Source organism: Sparus aurata, chromosome 3 (genome assembly GCF_900880675.1).
Source record: "Sparus aurata chromosome 3, fSpaAur1.1, whole genome shotgun sequence".
NCBI lineage: Eukaryota > Metazoa > Chordata > Actinopteri > Spariformes > Sparidae > Sparus > Sparus aurata.
Window position 1 is genome coordinate 27,665,846 of NC_044189.1, and position 22,988 is coordinate 27,688,833.

At 40.8% G+C, this 22,988-nt stretch overlaps 1 protein-coding gene across 1 annotated transcript in view; it reads right to left on the bottom strand.

The window, feature by feature from the left end:
- The window catches only part of arid1ab (AT-rich interactive domain 1Ab), a 57,981-nt gene extending 39,608 nt beyond the window's left edge, over positions 1–18,373 (bottom strand). Inside the window, exon 1 of the mRNA XM_030411723.1 lies at positions 17,079–18,373. Coding sequence (XP_030267583.1) covers positions 17,079–17,978 — 900 coding nt within the window. The 5' untranslated portion in view covers positions 17,979–18,373. The remainder of the gene's footprint in view (positions 1–17,078) is intronic.
- Between the last annotated feature and the right edge of the window lie 4,615 nt (positions 18,374–22,988).

Sequence of the window (22,988 nt, forward strand, 5' to 3'; positions counted from 1 at the left end):
CAAGCATTGTATTACACTTATGTCGGGCCATCATGGTACCCTGTGTTAGCCCAATAGTCCCATTTAATTCAATCAAGCTTTATCCAATATTAAACTCCATAACACTATATCACTCTTTATTCTAAATCACATGTAACTGCTTAATGATAATTTAAGCACATCGGTCTAGGATCTAGGATTGTTCTCACTCATATATACCAGCCATTTAAATACACCAGATTTTCTTATTAAGATCCATAAATTATTCCCCAAGACAATAATAAAAATAAACGTTGAAAAATGCTCCATCTTGCCATTTAACAGAAAGTTGGAATAAATTCCTGGAACCGCACCAAAAGTTAATGGGGTCTTTTCTGGGCCCAGAGTCATTCAGCCCTAAACAAGAAAACAAGTATATCTAGGATATGGATTACCTTTTTTGTATATGAAATTTCTGTGACTGCAAACATTACAAGTAGGGAGACTCCCTAAAACACACAGATCTCAAGGCAGATAAAAAAGCTTTGCAGCAGCAACCCACTCGTTTGTCTCTGAAAATGTCTAAAGGGCTCATTTTCATTCCAACATGTCAATTGTATATTTTGATAGAAAAGATACATTTGATTTCTTATTTTGGCTATGGCTAAAAACAAATGCTAATTATAAACCTAAAATGGTGTGAGTTTTCAGTTACAAAACAGATTTTTACAGCAGATAACTGAACTCTCATTGAAACCAAGGTTATAACAATCAACTGACTAATCATTATCTATTAAAACCTCTATCAGACCTCACTCAGGGCTAAACAGCCTTTTACTAAAATGTGCTTTTCTCTGAAAGACCAGAGTATTGCTGACATGTCTTCACTGCTCCACACAGCTCAAAAAATTTGAGCAAACATCCCACAAACAGCAGCTATGTCTCAAACATGCACATTGGATGGCAACTTAACTCACAGCACGGCACTGTCTCTTTTTTCTGCTCAGTCATCTAATCAATTTCTGGAGGAATCTCTTCCCCTCCCTCTTCCATAAAATAAATAAATAAATAAATAAATAAGCACAATTAGCACATGGCTAATCTGCATAGAGGAAAGCCAGAGCACTCTTGGCAGAAGAGGTTGCACTGAGTATATTGTGTCATGACTGGGCTGCTGGTGGATATTGCAACTATTCAAAGCTGTGTGTGTGTGTCTGTGTGTATACGACATGGGGATGGGGATGGGGATAGGGATAGGGATTTGTAAGGGGTTGGGGAGGGTGGGATGGAGGGTGGGGGTGGGGACTCTGGAGCAGTGCCTGAGAGCAGAGCTGGAGTCTACGGGGCAGAGTGGAGCAGATGGACCGGGGGGGACAGACGATAAACAACTGCTGCTAATTTAATCCGCCACACGGCCACATGGCCTCGGCTCGGCACACACACCATTGTTCTGCGTTAAAGCCCTTCGACACGCAACACAACAGCGCTAGCACACGCCGGCTAAGGCCGCCTTCGTATGGTGGCTCAAACATCCCATGTCAAAGAAGAGCAGCATAACCTACCCTCCAACAGCAATGTCAACTTTTAGGCTCAGTTTTGTTCCTAAGAGCAAGTCCAGTGAACTTTGCTTACTCCACATTAATGCCGTGATCCACTATCACATTGGAGCAGTCTTTAAGCACTGAGCACTGCAGAAGTGAAGGGTTAAGTACTTTGGTCCAGGCCAGGCGACAGTGTTCCCTCATCCACTTTCTCCACTGACAATACTTCAGGACTGTAGTGTATCTAACTCTACATTCATTTTAAGATTAATGAAGTGATGAACTTCTAGAGCTGCTTACCGTCTATGTCTCTTATCAGTTGAACTCTTTGAAACAGCAGAACAGAACAGTTTCTTGATCAATTGATTGGACTAACGTCAGTATAATACTAACCAGAAAAATTTTAATTAATATGAGCCAAAGGTGACAATAAAATTTTTTGTTTGTCCATCCAATAGTCTAAAACACCAACATTTTCAGAGCACAACATTTTAAAACAACAAAGGGTTTATCAAATTCACACAACTGAAATGCTTGAACCGTAAGACATTTTACATTTTTACCTGAAAATGAGTTAAAACTGACTTAAATGTTTTTTTATTATTAAAACACCAATGGATTGACTTCAACGTTCCTGATTTCGGTCACTTTGGTCAGTTTTTCACTTTTGAGGAAAGGTTCTTGTATAGCTGTTTGAGATAACCTGAGGCAACATATTACTGCGCACATTACTTTTTTGACAAAGTAAAAACATTGCGATTCCTCAAAATTAAGTATGGTCTTGGTACCAAAAAAAGGTATCACAGTGGCAGCACTAACACTGAATTCTTTTAAACGTTAACCATCCCTTACAGGAAGTGTGTGCAAAACTTATTGACTGCCGATACTGACCGACTTTAATCAGCAGCTTTACTCTCTAGACGCTGATGGCATCAAAGTATGATATTCACATTTTAACACTGAAAAACTCTTTTATAAAATCCCTATAAGTTTTAAAATTCATATAGGGAGCTACACATTGTGTGAATATTTCCCTTGTTCATAAATACACAGAATACACAAGGCAAACAAACAGCTGGTCTCAGCACCAACAGCAGTCAGGTACTCCTTCAGCAGCCGTAAAGCTATAAAACAATCTAGACTACTTAAAATTAACTTTTAAGGAAAGCTGGATCACAGCCAACTGGTGTGCGTAAATAGCTGAGAAGAGAGTAAACAAGAAGCCAAGAAACTAGTGGGGGAAAAACTTAAAGGCAATGTTCTCAATTAAGCAATTAGTCTGCCTTGCCACTGCATCACCCTGAGAAGTCCTAACTTTGAACTGACCGCTGCATGACTCTGGATGAAAGCAAGAAGGACTTGGGTTTGGCAGAGGGGGGGCGGCAGCCTGTGCCTGCTGGTGCTATCATCCACGCCGAGCAAAGGCAGCGGCACCCCACTCACCCAGGTGTTCATCCAGCTGTTCCGAGGAATTCAAAAGATGTTCAGGGAGGAGAGAAAGAAGGGAACTTGCACGCTTGACACAAGACAAAGTCGGCTTTCACATCTCTGAGAGATGAGCGGGAAAACAAAGCCTTTCCAGGCCTATTTGAGGTTCATAGGAATAACAGAAACAACAACACATAGACGGGAGTTATAAAACAAAACCACTCTGCACCTGCATGATTTAAAGGTGGAAAACACTGCTGCAGAAATAGGCCCCTGTATTTCTGAGCATCTAAAAGTTAAATATAATAGATTTTCCTAGGTTTGTTCAAATGTAGTTTGATAGAGGAATTTTGATACGCTTGATTTCACACTTACTTCAGCAATCAGACCGTCAATTCAGTTAATGGCAATGTAGATTGACAAAAAAAATTAAGTCTCCACGGTCCACGGTATCCTCAAGGTTTACTCGTACCATTTGCTCTCCTGTGATTAAAGTTGAACACTTTGTTAATTGTCATTATGTGAGCTATTTCCAGGAGAACTAGGCAAATTCCATTAGAAACAAACATCTAGTAAGTGGACCTTGAGTCTGGGCCATAGATTCAGGGGAACATTTTCATCAAATCTATGTTGAAGATGTTTTTTAAACTATGTGTTATACAAGTTCTGAACTCCTTTCAGGAATAACTGAAGCAGAGGTTGTCTGTGGAACGTTAACCAGTGTGCTTTTGAGAAAGCGAGGACGGTGTGACAGTGTGCAAGTTAGCAGTAACATAATAGATGTGAACAGGAAAAGAAGATTTAGCATTTGTGCAGTCTGACCACTTTAAATTAAAAGTTAAAATCCTGGAATATATTCAACTTCACCGAGTGATGGTGTAAGAATTCAAAAGTTGAAGTTATCCATTTAGCAGACACAGTTAACAGCAATCAAGTTGAAAAATGTAATAGACTTGTTCATCTTCAGGTTGCAAAAACATCTTTACTATTAGCTCAGTGACCCACTTCAACCGAAAAATAAAAAAAATATATTGAAAAATGCCTACTTCCAAATATTCAAACATGGATGTGTAGTGGCATGCCATTACAAGATGAAAGAAATGTCTATAAAATGTATTTATATGTAATGTATTTTAAACCAGTACATCGGTATGCATTTTAATTCATCCTTGAGAAGAAACTCAATTGAGTAGTCATATTGAGTAAATGATGACTGGTAAATAAATAACAGCAGTTACTTGGTGTTAAATGGTTCCCAGTGCTGTACTAATGGGCCCAGTGTGCTCTGTTAGGTGGATCAGAGCAGCTTGCTGAGAACTGTTCAGTTATTGCCTGATAATAGAAAAAAAAGGAAACAAAGAGGGCTGCCTGCTGCTGCCTGGCCTGTCAGTGTGATGTTGAGGTCGGAGCTACAAGAGAGTGAACATTCGCCCTGACTGCCGCCTGTCAACCTGTCAGGCCAAACTTATATTTCCAGGTGACAGCGGCTGATTCTCAGGAGCGAAACGAGGTGAGGGGGTGTTTGAACTGGGAGCTCAGAGAGGCTGAGCGCAGGGCCAGTGGGCACAGTTCACATTGCGGTGGGAAACAGTTGAGGCCAAACCAGATGTTTAACGTTTAGCAGTGGAGTAAAAGTAAACTCCAAGTGATGAATACTGCACCTGAAAACAGTTTTATCTGCTCCACTGTTAGTGAAGAAGGTGATGAATATTCAAAATTTAGAAGGAAAAAAAACTGTTGGAGAGATAGATAAGATGCTAAATTTGATCCAACTGGAACAAGCAAATGTTGACATGACATTTTTGCTTAAAAAATGATTAAACCCATTAATTATTATAACATATCGATCAATTCAATGGTCAGTGGCCCCTAACTGAAAATTTTAGGAGCACAATCGCACACTGTAAATCAATTATATTGACTATATAATTTTATAATTATTATTTATAATTTTATCCCTTAGACTAGCACCGTGTTTGACCAATGTGTTATGTTTTAACTGTGTAGTGCCAGAATTACCTGCAAATTTAGTGTTCCCCACATGTTGCGGGTATCGACTGCAAAATTTGCAGTTCATGGAATTCGTCTCTCTGCGATACCTTAACCAGTCAAATTTGCGCAGCCATTCTTCACGAAAACAGTATTTTCTGCCCTTTTCCGTCACACTTGTGTCTTCAGACTCAGACTCATCCTCCGAGTTAGGATCTGACTCTGGCACACTACTAGGATTATTGGGGAGAAAGATTCCACCAGATACGTGTCCAGTGCATTACGGCTCCGATCTGGTTATGCTCTCCCATACGCAATCCAGCAACCCCCACATGTTGTGTTTTAAGTCTGCCACAGCGCAGTAATGTCGACAACTGGCATCACAAGATCAAGGAGTTCCCACGATAATCACATAATCACTCGCGACTGAAGGTGATCAACATGAAGTGATCCTGACCGAAGGATTAGTAGAAGAGCTTGTATTTGTCTTTTTTAGATATGTGTGCTGGCGTCAACACGTAACGTTTAATTTTGAAAAGTAACCGGATGTTATATTGTTGTTTCAGCGCATGACTTCCTGTCTGCGCTGTGCTAAATTCAGCTGAATTGCTGCATCGTGCTCCAGCATCCGCCAAAATAGAGGTCCTGCGTATCTATTCCAGAGAGTTTCTGACTGCTGGGGCGGAGCAGATACGCAGCACAGCGGACCTGGTGGAAGTTAACACATGGACTAGAGTGAAACCTATAAGCTTGTGGCAGAGCCGTAACGCAGCCGACAAGTTCGTTTCACCATTGTTCGCTGAAAGTCTAACCCTCGCCTTCCGTGCTCAGAACAACTTTAGGACCCTCCCCGTCCACACATTAGCCACTTACAGCACCATTCCCTATTCCCTGCCCCTTTCACACGCATTGGCCTGCCACCTTGTAATTCCAGATTCTTTGATTCACCACTTCCACGTACCAGTAAAAAAAAAAACTGGCAAATTCAATGGTCGCACATGTCTCAAATTTTGGTCGCAAAATGCGGCCATTTGGTCGCAGTCTGGATCCCTGTTGGTCCAGCTGTAATAGCTCACAGAATTAAAAATAGCCAACACATGAAAGCTGGCACTAAATGTTGTACATTCGTATTTGCATCAACTTATCATTGGATAAGCCCAAACCAGATTCATCATCATTTTTGGAGGTACATTTCTGCGTGTTTCACTTTAGACAGCCGTGTGTGTGTGTGTGCGTGTTTTTAACTGGACAACAATACTGAACTTTTGGTGGGTAATACATAGGATTTGATAGTTATTGTGACATGAGTCTACATACCGTCTTCGAGTCTAAATACTTTTATATGTGATACAGTATAAGTGTTGTCTTTTCCTGGTTTTTAAGGCTGCATTACAGTTAAGTGACGTAATTTTCTAAACTTACCAAACCATGCTTTTGAGGAGGTTTCACTATGTAGAGATATATATTGAGTATCGCTATGAAGCTTTTAAAAAAAAAAAAAAAAAGGTTTAATTCAATTTCTCAAAAAGCTATAGAAAAAAAGTGTTGTTTTGGGACTGATATCAAACTCAGGAGTAATACTAAAACATCTCAAATGATATCCAGGCTTATGAATGACTGTTTATTTCTGTTTGATATCCTTTTCAATATGACTAAAACTAAACTATCAAACCTAAATATGAAATATCTAACGGTTACACAGTAATGCTCAACAAATCCCTATTTAAATGTCTTACCTTTGCTGTGAGTGTTTACAGTTACGGTCGACTGACATTCCATAATAGACAGCAGCGTGGCTTATTTAAGGCCACAACGCGAGTACAGTGTAAGAATGGCAGTCTGCTCAGGTTACATGAGCACTCAGGTTAGAAACAGCGGTCTCTGCCCTCCACTCCTGCTCACAGATAACACACCTGATGCATTAGCGGACAGCGGCTTCTCCGTCAGCATCGAGTCAAGACAGCGATCGGTTACATCACCTTGCCGAGGCTCGATTCGGCTGCCGAGAAGGATGCTTATTCAGGCTGACCATTGGCACCCTCGACGACCCATTACGATAAGTGTGTCACTCACTACTATGCCAAAAATACCCTGGCTACTGAATGAGGCGAAGCCACTTAAAGACCTGGCTGGGTCACTGCCTGCCTCATGGTCAGAGTCACAACTCTGACACTGACGTCACACATGCACACACACTCTCAGCAGAGGAAAACATGATCTGTCATAATCTGAATCACAGACTAGTAATCTAATAGCAATATTGAGTTTGTGCACTGCAGCAGAGCTGTCCACTTTTAAATAATAGCCTGCAAGTAGCAGTGAACGACTGTGTCCAACATGGTTCAGGCCTTGCTTAAAAACAAGTGGACGAGAGAGACTGTTAGGATTGTTAATTTGCACTCTCCTCTTGACAAAACAGAACAGGTACGGCCATGCAAATCTTCAGGTCGGGAGCGGAGCATGCCAACAACAGCTGCTCGACCACACTTTCAAGTATCACAATCGGGGCCCAAACTTGGCATGAGCCAGGCACCAAACACTGTTCAAATGTGTCTTTGGTGCATAAATCACAGTCACCTGCCACACAAGCCACAAACAATGACACCAAACAGCCTTCTGCTGTCGCTTTTGTCTGTATAACTGTGTCCCTGCTGACCACTAGCTGCTCTTTATTTTACCCACGAGCCGATCAAATCAAAACAAAACAATGGCTCTGTATCAAACAGGCTGCCTGCTGCACTACTGTACAGAGAGAGGTGGCATTTAAACTTGTGTAAACATTGGCCTCTTTCTATTAAAAATGTACATTAATTATTGAGGCCAGTTAAAAATAAGAAGTGGCACATATACAGTACTTTAAGGAGCCGAAAAGTTTATTTTGGAGTCCAAGACAGACTGTCCATGCCCAAGGCTATACAAATTAGTCCAAATTCTTTATATTATAATTTTGTTTTGTACATCCCAATGTGTCGAGCTATGACTATGGCCACAACTGATCATCATGTTCTTTGCAACTTTTGTCTAATGTGTCTAAATTGATTGTTGTTAAGGGTCAGAAAATAGTGAATAGTGAATTGCCTTGTGCCTCAGACAATTGGCAACTATTTTTATGATCGATCACTCGTTTTATACATTTTTCCAAGCAAAAATGTCAAACATTTGCTTGTCCTGGCTTCTTAAATGTAAGGATTAGCTGCTTCTCTATGTCATTTCAGATAGTAAATTAAGGTTATTTGGGTTATTGGTTGTTTGATGAACAGGACCATTTTCTGTTTTTTGACTTTTCAAAAACTAAACACTAAATGGATTAATCAAGAGACTGACCAATAATGACCAAAATAACTGTTAGTTGCAGCCCTGGAAAATTTCTTTAAAATTGCCAGAGGCTGACCATCAAATTTTATATGTCTAACAATCCAAATGTTTGATCAGCCAACAGCCCAAATCACAATGATGCTTAGTTTAATTTCGTTTAAGACTATGAGAAACAGTCAATATTTACATTTGAAATGCTGAAACCAAAGGCTGAGCATTTTAGTTAAAAAAAATGTTTTTAATGGAGTAATAATCAAAACTGTTTTATTATTTCATCAATCAACTAATCCATTCATTTAATTATTTCAGGTTTGTAAAAGAATCAACGTCTCACATTTGAGAAGCCAGAAGCAGCAAAAACTTGTATAACTGTAATTTTGTTTCATAGAACATCCTTAACAATTACAAAACATTGTTATTGTTTCATTTTCTATCAAACCATTAACTGACTTGTCACTCAGGCACTCTGTTGCTGCTTGCCTATTCCTCAAAGATCTAGTGTGTGAGGCTTGCACTGGATTCAAGATTTGTGTATTGATCCATCACTGGTTTTGTAAGATTACTTCAGTCTGCACAGGCTTTTTACCAGCTCCTGCTTTACTTAAGTGCCCTGCACAGCTTTGGTTTTATTAGCCTCAAAAAAGGCTGAAACAGTACATACCACATTAGGCAAAACAGAAAGCAAGGATTTGACCAGGGGACACAATCCACAAAAACAGACGTTAGGATTGAGCTCAAGAAAAGACATAAAAAAAGGAAAACCAACTGTTCCCTGTGTGCTTATGTTGCCTTATCCATCTTTATATACAACATACAGTATATGAGCCTTTGGCTTCTTTCCTGCAGAGAGCAAAGGTGAGGGCTGCCTGAAAGCTGGGAGGAAGTATCATTCTCTACCTTCAAGCATCAACAACTGCACCAATTTAAAGGTTAACCACTTTATTCCATAAAAACACACACACACACACACCATACGTCATGTAAATGAAGTCTGTAGTCTCACACAGGCTCGGAGAAGGATATTACTATGCTAATATGGAGCATTTTAGAAGCTAAATGTCAAAAGGAATGAATTACCTTTACATTCCAGCATGCCCTGATGCTACAGCCCAAGTTTGACATTTGTCCATGGAGAAACTACTTTTTCAGTTTATTTTCAATGTGTAACTCTGGGCATACAATTATTCCGATTAATTATTTTCCCATGGTACCTTTCCATAGCTTGTGGAAGTCAATAAACATGGCAATATTCAGTCAAATCTATGAGCATCTGCATGATAGTCAGCTTTGCACCCTGTTGTTTTGTCTTTTTTTTTTTCCTGAAGTGCTTTGTATCAAAGACTCATAGGGTCTTATGGATGATGCAACCAGAAAAAAAACCAAAAGGCTGAGTTGGAAAATGTAACAATGTCTGATGCCGTCAGCGGGATGAAAAGGGCGATGTTACAGAAGAACGACGGATGGCTGGTGACACGTGGATTAAGACCAGGTCAGAGAGGATCCTGAGGCAGCGGCAAACAAACACACAACACGAGCACACACACTCCCAATGACCACCAAGTAACTGCCGCACTTTAGACACAAATACACACAGCTGTCAGGGGCAGACGAAGATCATTCACAAAACACCCACCCCCCCTCCCCTGGGTGTCACTGACACCGTTTCTCCCTCATGCACACACACACGGATGGAGTTGCCGGGAGGCAGCATGCTGTCCATGTGGCCTGTGGAGAATCATTACTCAGCAGTGCAGACTAAAGAGCCGAGAGTGAACTTCCTTTTTGAATGCTCAGGCTTCCTCTTCTCCATGGCACCAACCCCCACAGAAAGGAGTCCCAACAGTAGCTGGAAGTTGTTCTGTATGTTTTCTTAGAAACGCGTATTGTGCTGTGTGAACAGGAACAATTCAGAAAGTGTTGAGCATGCTGTCACAGAACTGTATATCACCTTCTAGTAATTGTGTACAGGTTGATACTCCGTGGACTTTCCAGTGAGGCAACACACATCCATCTAAAAAGGTATAGTTTAATCAATAATTGTTATGCATCGTGTCAAATACAAAAAAATAAGTCACATATCGGAAGGGATTCAGTTTACTTTTATATGTCTGACATAGAAAAACAACAAATCCTCACATCAGAGAAAGAGGAGGCCGCAAGAATTTTGGCATTTCGCCTTAATATTCTGCATTTCAATTCATCAAGTTATCTATTGATCCATTTATCGTTGAAGCACTAAACTTGGCTATACTTACTTAAACTAGCGTTTGAATATATTTTTTTATAATCCATTAGTCTACAGATGAATTTCTAAATAATTTGATCCATAGAATGACATTTGTGATGACATCATCATCATCATCTTGAAACATTTTTCACAACTACTCGATTATTCGGGAACATAATACACAGATGAATCAACAGAGCATTATTATTTACCATCATTAGTAAACTGATAGAACTGCAGCAAATAGCATTATATGCCCATTACAACTTCCCCGACCCACATGACACCTTAAAATGGCTTGCACTCAAACCTTTAGATGTTTGCCTAGTTTATTATCACATACATCAAGCGAAAGCATTAAACCTACATAACTGACAAGCTAAAACCAGCAGATGTTTGATACCTTTGCCCAAAAATATTAAAAATGCTCTTGTCAATCTTGATTGACTTGAATAATCACGCAATAGTTTCTGCTCAAGTCACAACCTTCTTCACCTTAAACTCAACAGTAAATGGTTAATAGTTCTTTCTGTATCGTTTCAAATACAGAAAAGTGAGTAAAGTCTCCTTTTTCGTCATAATTACAGCTGCAAATATTATCAATTACTAATCTGCCAATTGTTTTCCTGAATAATTGATTAACTGCTAAACGTATCAAATGTCCACAGACAGCTGGGACTGGCCTAAGATTTTAGATACGGTTTACGCTCAGAGAAAATTAAAGAAAAATGGCAATGTTTTTTTTTTTCTGGAACACTTTTGGCATTTTGCTTAAACAATTACTTATATTGCAAGCACATAAACACAATATATGGCATTAGAGCTGAAACAGTCAATTAGTAATTTTCAGGCAAAAAATGCTTCAAAAATGTGGTAATTTCCTGCTTTTCTTTCATTTATCGTAAACTAAATGTCTTTGGGTTTGGGACTGTTGGCAGACAAACAAGGCTTCGCAATGTGCTTTAGGGAACTGTGATTAAGAGAGTTTTTTTTGACAGTTGAAGACCTCCTGATCAACCAACAATAACAAATTATCATCAGATGCTTTTTGCTTGGAGATCACTTCAAATATCATGTCAGAAAAACACATTTAATGACTTTGAAAGTGTCACCATGTGCAGAACCTTTGTGTTATCAAATGTCCAGGATGATCTTGGTAAGATTGAGTCTATCCTCAAACAAATGACACACTTAACACAGCTCTAGTTTGCTAAATAAGAGCAAACGGGCCTGTTTAATGCTTTAATTAGATTTACTTTGGAAAACAATGCAGAGCCAGGCAAGACATTTGCTCTGTTAAATATTAAATATGTTCCATCTTCATTTCTTGAGAGTTTTTGACACAGTAAAGCTGCCATGAAACTGTTTATTTGTACGCCACTTTCCAATTTGCAGCGGGGCTTCCCTTGTACATCAGCAGCAGAACTGTGCATCTATTAGCAGCAGTCAATTTAACACCCTGGCTTTGAAGTTCTTTCATTATGTTTTCAACTGTGGGACTTTCTCAAAGAAATATTTACAAAGTGTATTCGATTATGATTTAATTCCAACTCAATATGGGAAGTCAGCCTCGCAGAGCCGAGGGCATCCCCAATGGCTCGCTCCCATGTGTTAGACTGAGGGAAACACCTGGCGTTGTACCATCCAAAACAACCCCACTACAATCCACTTCACACAATTTGTTTATGTGTGAGCTATAATGAAAACCCATAATATTAGCCTTCACCCACCACTCAATTAACGCATTAATTCATCTTCTGCAGGTGGCCAAAGGCAGGCGGAGTGGCCCCATAAAAGAAATAAATAAATAAATCACCCAGCCAATCATTACCGGCGATATCCGCAAATTAAAAACCCAATTGTGGCTCTGTTAATGAATGGAGAGTGAAAGCATTTCATAAACTCTGTTATAGCCTACAGCACTTATCATGGACAGCTCTACTGCAGAGGATGGACTCCTTACCTGAACTTAAATTCTACTGGCCGCCACATCAAACACACAAGTTCTCCAAGTGAACATGATGTGGCCTCATGTGAATTCTCCATGCCGTCATTTGACAACAGTTCATGTTCCAAAAACAGAAACCATCATTTAATCTTTCATTTCTGCCCTTGTGAGAGGTGTTGTCCTCCAGGTACCATACCTGAGATTAAATGTATTAAGATAATGTGTTCTGTGCACCTACACCTATGACAAAAAAACTCCTGCAAAGGTTTGAAGTTATTCCAATTCTTCCAAATGTACTGATACTAATGAGAGTTTGACACAGTCTGTTAGCCTTCTGCATAAATACAGTTTCTGCTGCCTTTAACTCTGATTAACAACCAAAATGGTCAATTACCATCCTAGACACTCTACCTCCACTTGCACAGTTAGAAAGAGCTTGGGCTTATTTAGCAAAGAGCTGCTCTGAAAACACATGAAAAAACCTTCATGGAAGTCAATCTAGTGATCAAAAAGTATTAAGACTGTTTGGACAGGTGTCAGAGTTTTTGCTTAAGATACTGAGAGGATATGAGCACAAACAAATTTCATTTCAAAGCACTAACAATATTTGATATATACCTTTACTTGTGTGCATGCTTTAATGGTAATACAGTGCTGTCACTAACATAATGTAACTGTCAACTACAGCAAGTATTATAATCATGAATTCAAGAAAAGTGGCAGCTGGTTTATTTGCTCTTCGAGACATTAAGATGTAACAGCAAAGATAAGACACATATTCTGAGTTCATAACTCTAATTTGACACTTTCAGTCTTTGTGTTGCCCACAACACAACTAGAAATACAGATTCCAACTAGACAGAGCTGATGCATGAAGTCATTGAGATGAATGTTGCCGAGTCTGGCCCAATCCCAGTTGAGATATTACAGGAACTAAAGATTACATGTGCAATTTAGAAGCAGTTCTTCTCTTAACTACTGTTTAGACCTGCAGCGATTAATCAGTTAGTTGTCATTCAATTAATCACCAACTACTCTGACATTCAATTCAAAAGTATGTTTTGGGGAGAAACTGGTCAAAATTCCAGCTTCTTAAATGTGAATATTTTCTGATTTCTTTACTCTTCTGTCACAGTAAACTGAGTATCTTTGGATAATGGACAAGACACTAATCTAGTAATTGAGAAAGTAATTAGAGCCAATCCGATATATTAGTTGGCTGATTAAATTGGCTAATATTGGTCTATCACAGATATATACATGGTGCCACCGTTGTAGTCGCACATGCGCCAAAAAATCATTCAAGTGTGACTTGACATTTTTTTGTTGGTCGCACCAGTGCTCCTGAAATTTAGAGATTTGTTTCTTAAACTATTGTTATCGTTAAAACGGTTAACGTTATTTCTGGTTGCAGGTGCTGTGATTTCAATGAAGAAAAACATGTATATTTTACCTCTACTCCTGTTTACAATCACTTACATTCAGTCTTAAGAAAATAAATAAAAATGTATTATTGGGTGCACCTCTAACACATAGGTGCATCTAAATTATAAAATTCAGCGCACCAGTTCAACCGGTGTAAAAAGTTAGTCTGGAGTCCTGTGTATCGGTATCTGCATTTATGTTGCCCAACAAGCCAAGATTTGAAAACTCTTCTTGATCCAGATTATAATGCAGAAAGGAAGCTTTGATTTTATAACTAAATACCCATGAAGTTTAATGCTCTTATGTCACTTTAGATGATAACGTTTATGGCAAAAAAACAGCCTGTATATCAATAAGAGACATTTTTTGCTTCCTAGCATCAACCCCAAAAACCACATATTGGTCGGGCTCTAAAAATGATCAACAATGAAAAAAAGCATTAGCTGCAGCCCCCTAATGCCTATTACAAGTTACCTGACTGAATATCTTTGGGTTGTAAACTAATTCAAATAATTAATTGTAGATTTTGCTATTCACTAGATGGCAATTGCAATAAAAAAGAACATAAGCCTCTGGTCATCTCATTAGTTGTTCTTAAATCATGGCTTGAGAGAGGTGCAATCTTGTCAGTGATGGAAAAAAAGGCATCTCTAAATACATGTTTACAGCTTGATTTAACACTCATTGATGACCAAAAAGGAGGAAAATCAGCTCATCCACACTAACTGAGATGCTGTCAATTCACTGCTGGCCTTGGGTAAGGCCACTTCTCTGCATGCAGGAAGTGACAAACCGAAACAAAAAAGGGAAATCCAAAATTTCCCTCAAACAACAGTATGTTATACTACAGAAACAGACTAATCAGCATGCCATTTCCCAGCGCTTTAGGTAATTTTTTATAAAGAATCAGAGATCATCCTATTTAATGAACATAACTACCAACGTCTGCAAAACATTTTGAACAGAACCATTTTGCTGACATTTAGACAGAGGTACGAATGTACAAAGTTGTACTGTGCCGATGTAAATGTCCACAACTGACCCTGTTGTCATGCAGCAGAGGGGCAATCCAAATGTGTGAAGAGCTTGCACCTTAAAGGTTCAAGCAACAAGTGGTGCCATCACTCCACCAGATGAGCAGCCTGTCCCTAATGACCACTATTTTGCTTGAAATAAAATAGTAAAACACAGCACACCTTCTTGAAGACATTAACCAATATACCAACACAGATGGAGCATGACCTCTGCCATTACATATCCATAATATTTGATTAGTAGTCGCCTTATGTTAAAAAAATAAATAAAGGTGCAGTTCTCAATCTATTTGAATTTTTGGAGAAAATGCATTCAAAATATTGTCATTTGCAGGTTTCATGCTACATGAATGAAAAGCAAAGATAAAAATTCAAACTTTGTTGTAAAGGTACACTCTTCAAGTGTGATGCCTTTGACAGGTATAACACCAACTGTCAAGTAAAAACATGACACATGTGGCTGTTATCACTGGAGACAGAGATGTAGATAAGCATTGTTGACACGGTTGCACTCTTGTGCATGTGGAAGTTAATTAGACAATTGTAAACCTGCTGAAAAAAAAAAAAAGGAAAAAAAAAAAACAGGCTGTGACACTGGGCGGACACCTCGTCTCACTTGTAAACACAACTGCAGCCAGTACGACTCTCTCACGTGGCCACGAGATCTGCTGGCACACAAGCCACCTCAACTCCTGATCTGGAAACAGTGGAGAACCGTTGTACAACGGGGCTACATGACCACACCTACTCTATCTGCTGTACCAGAGTCAGCCCACTTGAACAGGCAGTGCACACAGTGTACCCAAGAGCTAAGGGAAAAAAAGAAAAGAAAAGGGAAAAAAAACTTCAGGTGCACATCTGAGGTCAGCAGCTAAAAATGACAGTGGAACCGTGACTCAGCACATGTGAGCTCCTTAAGGTTTGATGAAACAAATCAAAACAATGCTGGAGCTACAGGAGTACAGTCATCATGCAAATTACTGCAGCGGGAGGAAGTGAACAAACTGTGTTCTTAAAATGCTTTCAATAAATAAAAACAATGAGAAAGATAGGATTATTAACATAACATTATGTTTTCTGGTGTATTTCTGTTCATATGAGAGAGGATTAAGAGAATTTTTTTTTTTTTTTTAATATTCACATTTTAAGACAACTTGAAAAATTGTTAAAATTGAATAAAAGACCCAAAAAAAGACATTAGGAATACCATGTCTTGACACGATGGAGGATAGAAGCGGGCAGAGGGGGCTGTTTTTCTGCAGCCTTCCATTAGATGCAATTATAAATGGCCGAGAGCAGAGGGATGGGGAGCCAATCAGATCTCGGCTCGCATGTCAACCTAAGACCAACTGTCTCCTGGCTCTGACAGCAGGATTTTACCTCCATAATTCAAATCCCAAAGCAAAGGCAATCTGCACTTTGCCAACTCCAACCAGCGGGGCCGTGTTTACAAGGCGGCACATGGAGGGGAAGCGCAGACCGAAAAAAAGAGGCGAACGGAGTCGAACCGAACCCACAATGAATGAAACCCTCCGTCAACATGAATCAATCGCGGTCACAATCACACTTTGATCCGAGCAAACACTTAGCGGATGTAATTGTTGCCATTCACTGGACTGTGAGACACATCTCCACTTGACTGTGCAAAGCGGCTTTTTAAACCGACAGCGGGCTCTTTTCTTAATGATTATGCAAATTTTATTTAACGGCTATCGCTGTCATTTGCATCTTGTTTATTGCCCTGACAGCCTCTGACACAACTTTGATAGCACCGGTGGGAGCACGACACCGAAAAGGAGCTCTCTGTCCGCGGATTCTCGCACAGATAACACAGGTTACAGCTCTTAAATCTACAATGAGGCTGAAGGAGCACTGCGAAGAAATATCACCTTATCTCCCTGTGCACGCACACACACTTTCTCCTGACAAACTCTTGCTCTACTTAGTCAAACTCTTGCCCTGTACCCAGCAGGGACACACACTAATACCCACCACTCAGAAAGTTGTTTCTAACGGAATATGCGGCTTCTTTCTCTGTCTAAACACTATTGCAGGGGGTGGTATTGGGAGAAAGAGAGAGGCAGCCATTTTAGAGCTCTTGCTACATAGACAATGGCTGGTCCAATGCAATATACAACTCTACAGTGCTTTCTCTGAGCTGGTGACTGACTTTAACTATGTCAAAGTGTGTCAGAGCAGTAAGTGGAGTTTACCTGATTTCTGTTTGGAGGCTGTCCAGTGTTTCCCGGGCTCATGGGAGGCGGATGGTGGGTCCTTTGTTGCCAACCCGGATGGACCCCACCATACTGACTGCTGCCCATATCTCCTGGTCCCTTATTGGCCCCTTCCTGATTGTTATAGTCTCCTTGGGGGTAACTCGGGTAGCTCCTGGCAGAGCTCGGGGATGTCAAAAGCTGATTTAAAGTTGGCGTAGACGTAGGTTGTTGGTTTCCCATGTTATACCTCTGATTATTATAAGAGGCAGCCATAGCTGTGGTTCCTCCTGCTGGCTGTTGCTTGCCTGGCTGCCCCCCAGCCGCCGGAGGCTGGTTGTTACGCGGGGAATTCATGGCCCCGTATCCTTGGCCCTGATAAGAAGTCCTGTTCTGGAACGGGCTGTAGTTGTTATAATGGTTAGGGTAGCCGTGTTCGTGTGAATTAGGGGGGTAAGGGTCCATCATGCCCGGCCCCGATGCAGCTGCCATGCCAGGGCTTTGTTGTCCGCCATGTTGATGAAAAGGGGCCCGGCTGTAGTGCTGGTTGTAACCGTAAGGAGGTGGAGGAAAGGGGCCCGGGTGGTGGTGTCCCATCCCGGGATGGTTATTCCCTTCGGGCCCGCCTGAATCATTCTGATTACTGCTATTATTATTTACCCTGGGCAAATTCCCGTTGCCGTTCTTCATGTCAGGATCCCCTCCTCCCCCAGCATTTCCAGCATCGGTCCCGTCCTGCAGCTCCTTCTGCCCAGGAGATCCGCCGTCAGGTCCCGGTTCCTTATTTTCATGCTGTTTCTCTCCCGGTACCGACTCCTCCTGTGGGTCCCGATCCGGCTTTTTGAGTTCGGATGGCGGGCTAGTGTTGAGAGTGGCGACGCTGGCAACCTGAGCGGCCATGATATCCCTCTCTCTCTCTCCCCCACTCTTTCTCTACCTCTCTCTCTCAGCACGGCGACTCACTCACAATCAAACTCCGAATAACCATTGAATATAAATACAATTATATTTATAACAACGTACCCGTCGTCCCGGTTCATTCCCCCCTTTGCCCTCCGCCCGGACCGGTATCCGGTAATCCACCGCGACTCCGTTTAAAGTTAAAACAGAGAGGGGAAAGTTTGTGAAAGAAAAAATATATAAATACAGAGCCAGGGAAATGAATTTCACCGACACTAGTGAGTGTGTGTGTGTTGGAGGGGGGGCTTCTGTTACAGAACGAGAGCGCGAGCTAGAAATCAACCAAACCAGCACGAGGCTCCGCGAGACACAGCCATCTTACCAAGCTGTCGCGAGAAATTGAAAACCCGGAGCGGAATCCGCAGAGAAAACTGGATCTGGACTGCGCCGACTGTCTAATAACAACATTGTTTATACCCAAGAAGAGCCGTTATTGTGGGTCTAATGCGCTTTAAACTGAGCTCATACATAAAAATGTCGACGGGTTCGAGGAGCACTGTTTGTTAGCATAAAACACTGGTCATTCTGAGACTAATTAAGTGTTGCATATAGGTGAAAAGCTTATGCTAATGGAGATTCACAGCAGTGGGCTGTCTGACATAGTAAGTAAAGGGGAGCTTTAGATTCGAAGGTATACATTTTATTTTATTTATTGAATTTACAAAAAGTGCTCTTTATCAGTTACATTATTGTATTTGGAACACCTACACAGCTACACAGTGCTAGTGTCTATATGCTAGTACATCCTATTTGATATTCTATAAGCTAAAAATGTTCAATAGCTAAAATGCTGTCCTAATAAGTAGACTGGACAGTATTTCAGTAGCTTCACATCCCTTTCCTTTACAGTGACCAGTCTGGCATATTTAACTTAAGCACAAATATGAATTAAATGGCTCTTCCAGTATTAAACAATTAAGATGCCCTTTCCTTTACCATATTGCTCTGCCTTGAAGTCAACTATTCAACCATTCTGATTAGAAAAATTGCTTCATGCATGAGCTGTGTGTTGCTCTTTGTTACGTTCATTCCGTGCACTTTATCTTATTAGCTCGTTAAAGGAGTAGAACAAAATAGGCTTCTTCTGTTTGAGTGGCCTAATGGGTCGAGGTGACTGCCTCCATACTGCTTCCATGTGTCGAAGGCGGCAAATGAGAGAAGTGGGTACAGCGGAGGAAAGTAGAGGAAAGCATGAAATCACAACCTGTGCGTGTGCGTGCAGTGTGCGTGTCTGCATGTGTGTGTGTGTGTGTGTGAGCGAGCGAGAGAGAGAGATCGAAAGAGAGAGAGAGAGAGAGGATAGAAAAAGGAAGAAGGATGGGGGATGGAGGGAGCCAGTCACAGAGCAGGAAGTGAAGATACAAAAAGAGAAACAGTGGTGGTGGAAAAGTGACAGTGAATAGGCCAGCGAAATACAGCACATCACATGTTATCTGTTATTTATTTATTTTTTTAAAGAAGTCAAATCTCACACCAGCACACACGAGAACGAGAAGAGATTTGGTGAAAATCATACAGTCGCCCTATACAATTAATAAGAACAGACACCCTATGTCTCTCCACCACTCTCTCTCTCTCCCCACCCCCTTTCTTCGTGCTCTCTGCCTGCCTGCCTCGCGCTCTCCTAGCAGCAGCAGCCTTCATGATGCCTTCCAGTGCTGTCGGAATTTCCGGAATCACGCCTTAAGAGCGAAACGAACTACTCGTACAGTGTGGAATTAAAGGACTGAATGTCGAAGGAAAGTCTGAAGTGTCCTACCACGGCCTCTCTTATTGCCCCCACATTCGTTACACAGTGTGAAAAGCATTCTTACACATACACAAAACGCATAAATCACACCAGACATATTGGTCAACAGAGGCATTATCTACTTTAACAGGAAACTATCATGGAATAACGATGATTATAAAGAATATAGATAACTATATGGATGCAGGGTAGTAAAATAGTGTCACGGTCACAAGTGACATGTTTCAAATAAGATCATGTGAAAATATGGACTACAAAAGTATCAAATATCTTCTCTTTTAATGAATTAACACCATAGTCACTCAATTCCTGACTAATAAGAGGAAATAACATTACCTGGGCTCTTAAGGTATTGTGTGTGGGGGCTCATATGGAAAGATAGTGTGCTATTTTTTCTTATGTGTGTTTGATTTACAATTTTCTTATGTAGGGCAATGTAATACACATATTTTCTCTGCTTTTAATTTCGTAAAATGACTCTTAGATTCACAAAAAAAATAGTAGCAAGCTGAGAAAACCTATTACCACTTATGTAACGGTGTAAAGTGTATTCTTTCTAAGCAGAGTGCTGCGACATTGTGCGTTCACGAGCCTCGGGTGGAGCACGTGAACGCAGCATCGCCGCTTGCAAAAGCAGCAGAACTTTGCTATGTGAATGTGGGGGATGGGAAGCAGCAGCTCTGCTCTGCTCAGCCCTTTCTCTCTACAATGCGGGGCTTTCTGCTCACATTGCTCACTCTGTCCATGGAAAAAGAGATCCTCTTTTACTTGAACTTTTACTCAGAAACCAACAAAAATATCCACATGTATTTTAGAGCTGCAAATACAGCTTTTGTATGTTTAATAAAGAGAGAGTATGCAGGGTGGAGGGGGTCAGCTCAGCTGCTGTCTGCTTATATAGGCTAAGGGAGGTGTGTGTGCGCCCGCGTGCGCGCGCGCTTGTATGTGAGTGTGTTAGCAGAAAGCGCAGAGACTAGGCTGTGAGGGAGGAGGGGGTTGGGAGCTTCTTTTTCTTTTTAGCATAAACTTGCTGTTTATTATCAGGGGGTGCAGTCTTTCTTCTTCCCTGTTTCATATGTATAAAAAGAGCACTATAATCTGTTTTCTATGCTCTGCTTCCCCGGTCTTATTTTAGAGGTGGCTTCAAAAATGTGCTGTATTTTCAGCACTCACCTTGAAAAATATTTATCTGTTGTTCAAGCCTGTCTGTGTGGCTCCGTGAAGCTGCAAAGTGACTTAAAAGCTCTAAGATCATATGGTATGTTAAATCTCTGTGGGAGAGCAACAACATGATGCTAAAGACCTCCAGTGCAGCTAAGTGTCATGCATTTATTTATGTGATTCTTGTTTTACAAGGATATGGTGTTCTCTAAAATGCAATGTTGCCTGTCCAGACAAGCTCCACAGCAGGCACGAGGACCTCCTTAACACAGAATAATTAGGGACACTATGGTGGTTGAAATTGATATGACTTGGAAAATAGTCTTTATTCTGAAATGCGGAAGCTGAATCAGTAAGACGCTTCTAGTTTAAGTGAAGTCACTGTACTATAACCGTTACCACCCACAGACAAATAATGACTTGACGAAAAGGTGTCAACACCAAAACCCCTGGCTGCCTGTGCATAGTCCTGTGTGGCTCATTTAGAGTAAGATTCACACTTCCCACATGGTCTCTAAATGTTATGCCCCATGTCTTGTCTTTTGTCAACTGAGAGTCAACTAGCTGTAAAGCAAGGAACCTGCCTGCCTGTTTGTATATTATTTGCATATCTTGAGAACCACTAATCCAATCTACCTCATACCTGGCAAGTTTGTTGCTGATGGCCCAAGGAAGTGCAGTGCTAAATTGTGGTGGTGCAATTTGGACATGAGACATGATTAATAGTAATACCCTACACTTTGAATAAACAGTGAACACTGCTCTATGCAGCAGCGGAGCGCAACTTCAGCGCTCTGGTTTCGTATGCATGCAGACCGTAGTTGGGCTCAAACGTGATCTCTCTCACGTGATCTCATGGGGAAGCAGACATAAACCAAATTCGAGATTAGCATGGTGCAACAACTTGCTGCAGAAACGTGATGCAGTGAGAAAAAAAAAAAAAAAAAAAAAACGAAAGCAGAATGTTAAACTAGTCTGTGTGAGTGGGGAGGCGCGGTCAACAAATGTTTTCTATTCTGTGGCGAGAACCTGAGGTGAGATTTTATGTTTCTGTCAACAGTAGTATGCTAGCTAATGTTAGCCTCGAGAGCTCAAATTATTTACTGTTGCTAGAAAGCAGCTGCTCTAGGATTCAATCCACTCCCAGACTGTAAATCATAAATATCAAACATGTCTGTGAAGGGTTCAGGAGACTAAAAGGGCCAATTGCTAGTTTTGGAGAAGAAATTACCAGAAGAATTAGATTTTTTTTTAATAATAATACAAACTCAGAAATATATATATATATTTTCCATTACTTAATAAACAAGCTGTTCTCAGTGTAAAATAAGGTCCCCAGAACAGTGTTTGAAGCTAAAAAGTTGGCAGGGTCTGACAAATAAAATTTTATTGTCCTTTAAGGTCAGTTTGTTTATTCAGTCATGAAAGCAAAGAGAGTTTGTTCATTTAATTTGTTTTGGCATAAAATTCAGTCTCTTCTGATTAAAATGTATTTCCCAAAAACACACAGTGCACCTTTAAGACTGGATCTGTGAACCCTTTACATTACCAGATAATCTGTGCTGTTCAATCTGCTTAAATAAAAGAAGGAAATCAGAATTTAGTTTTAAATGCCGCCTGGCCTCTGTCACATTTGTCCTTTTGCTCTGACTGTTGATAGTGTGTGTAGAGTGACAGGCAGAGGGGGTGGTGGGGGGGGTGGTGGTGGGGGGGGGGGTCATGTGACACCCCCCATCTGTCCCAGGATGATGATTTAAGAGTGTTTACTTGTGCCCCACCACAGCCTCCCTGCGAGGGTGACCGTGATGCATCACCTTCGGCCTGACGCCACGGCTTCCCCGGCTGTCACTGAGGCAGCAGCTTGGACCTCATCCATTGGGCCTTTTCACTTGTAATCTTTATTAAATTGATATCAGGGGCTGATTAGAGGGAGAGAAAAGCGAGTAACAATGAAAGCTGTGGGGAAAATCCACGATTAAAGATGAGAGTTAGAGGAAGTTCATTATTCATCTCATCAAATCTAGTTATAAAGGCAAAAA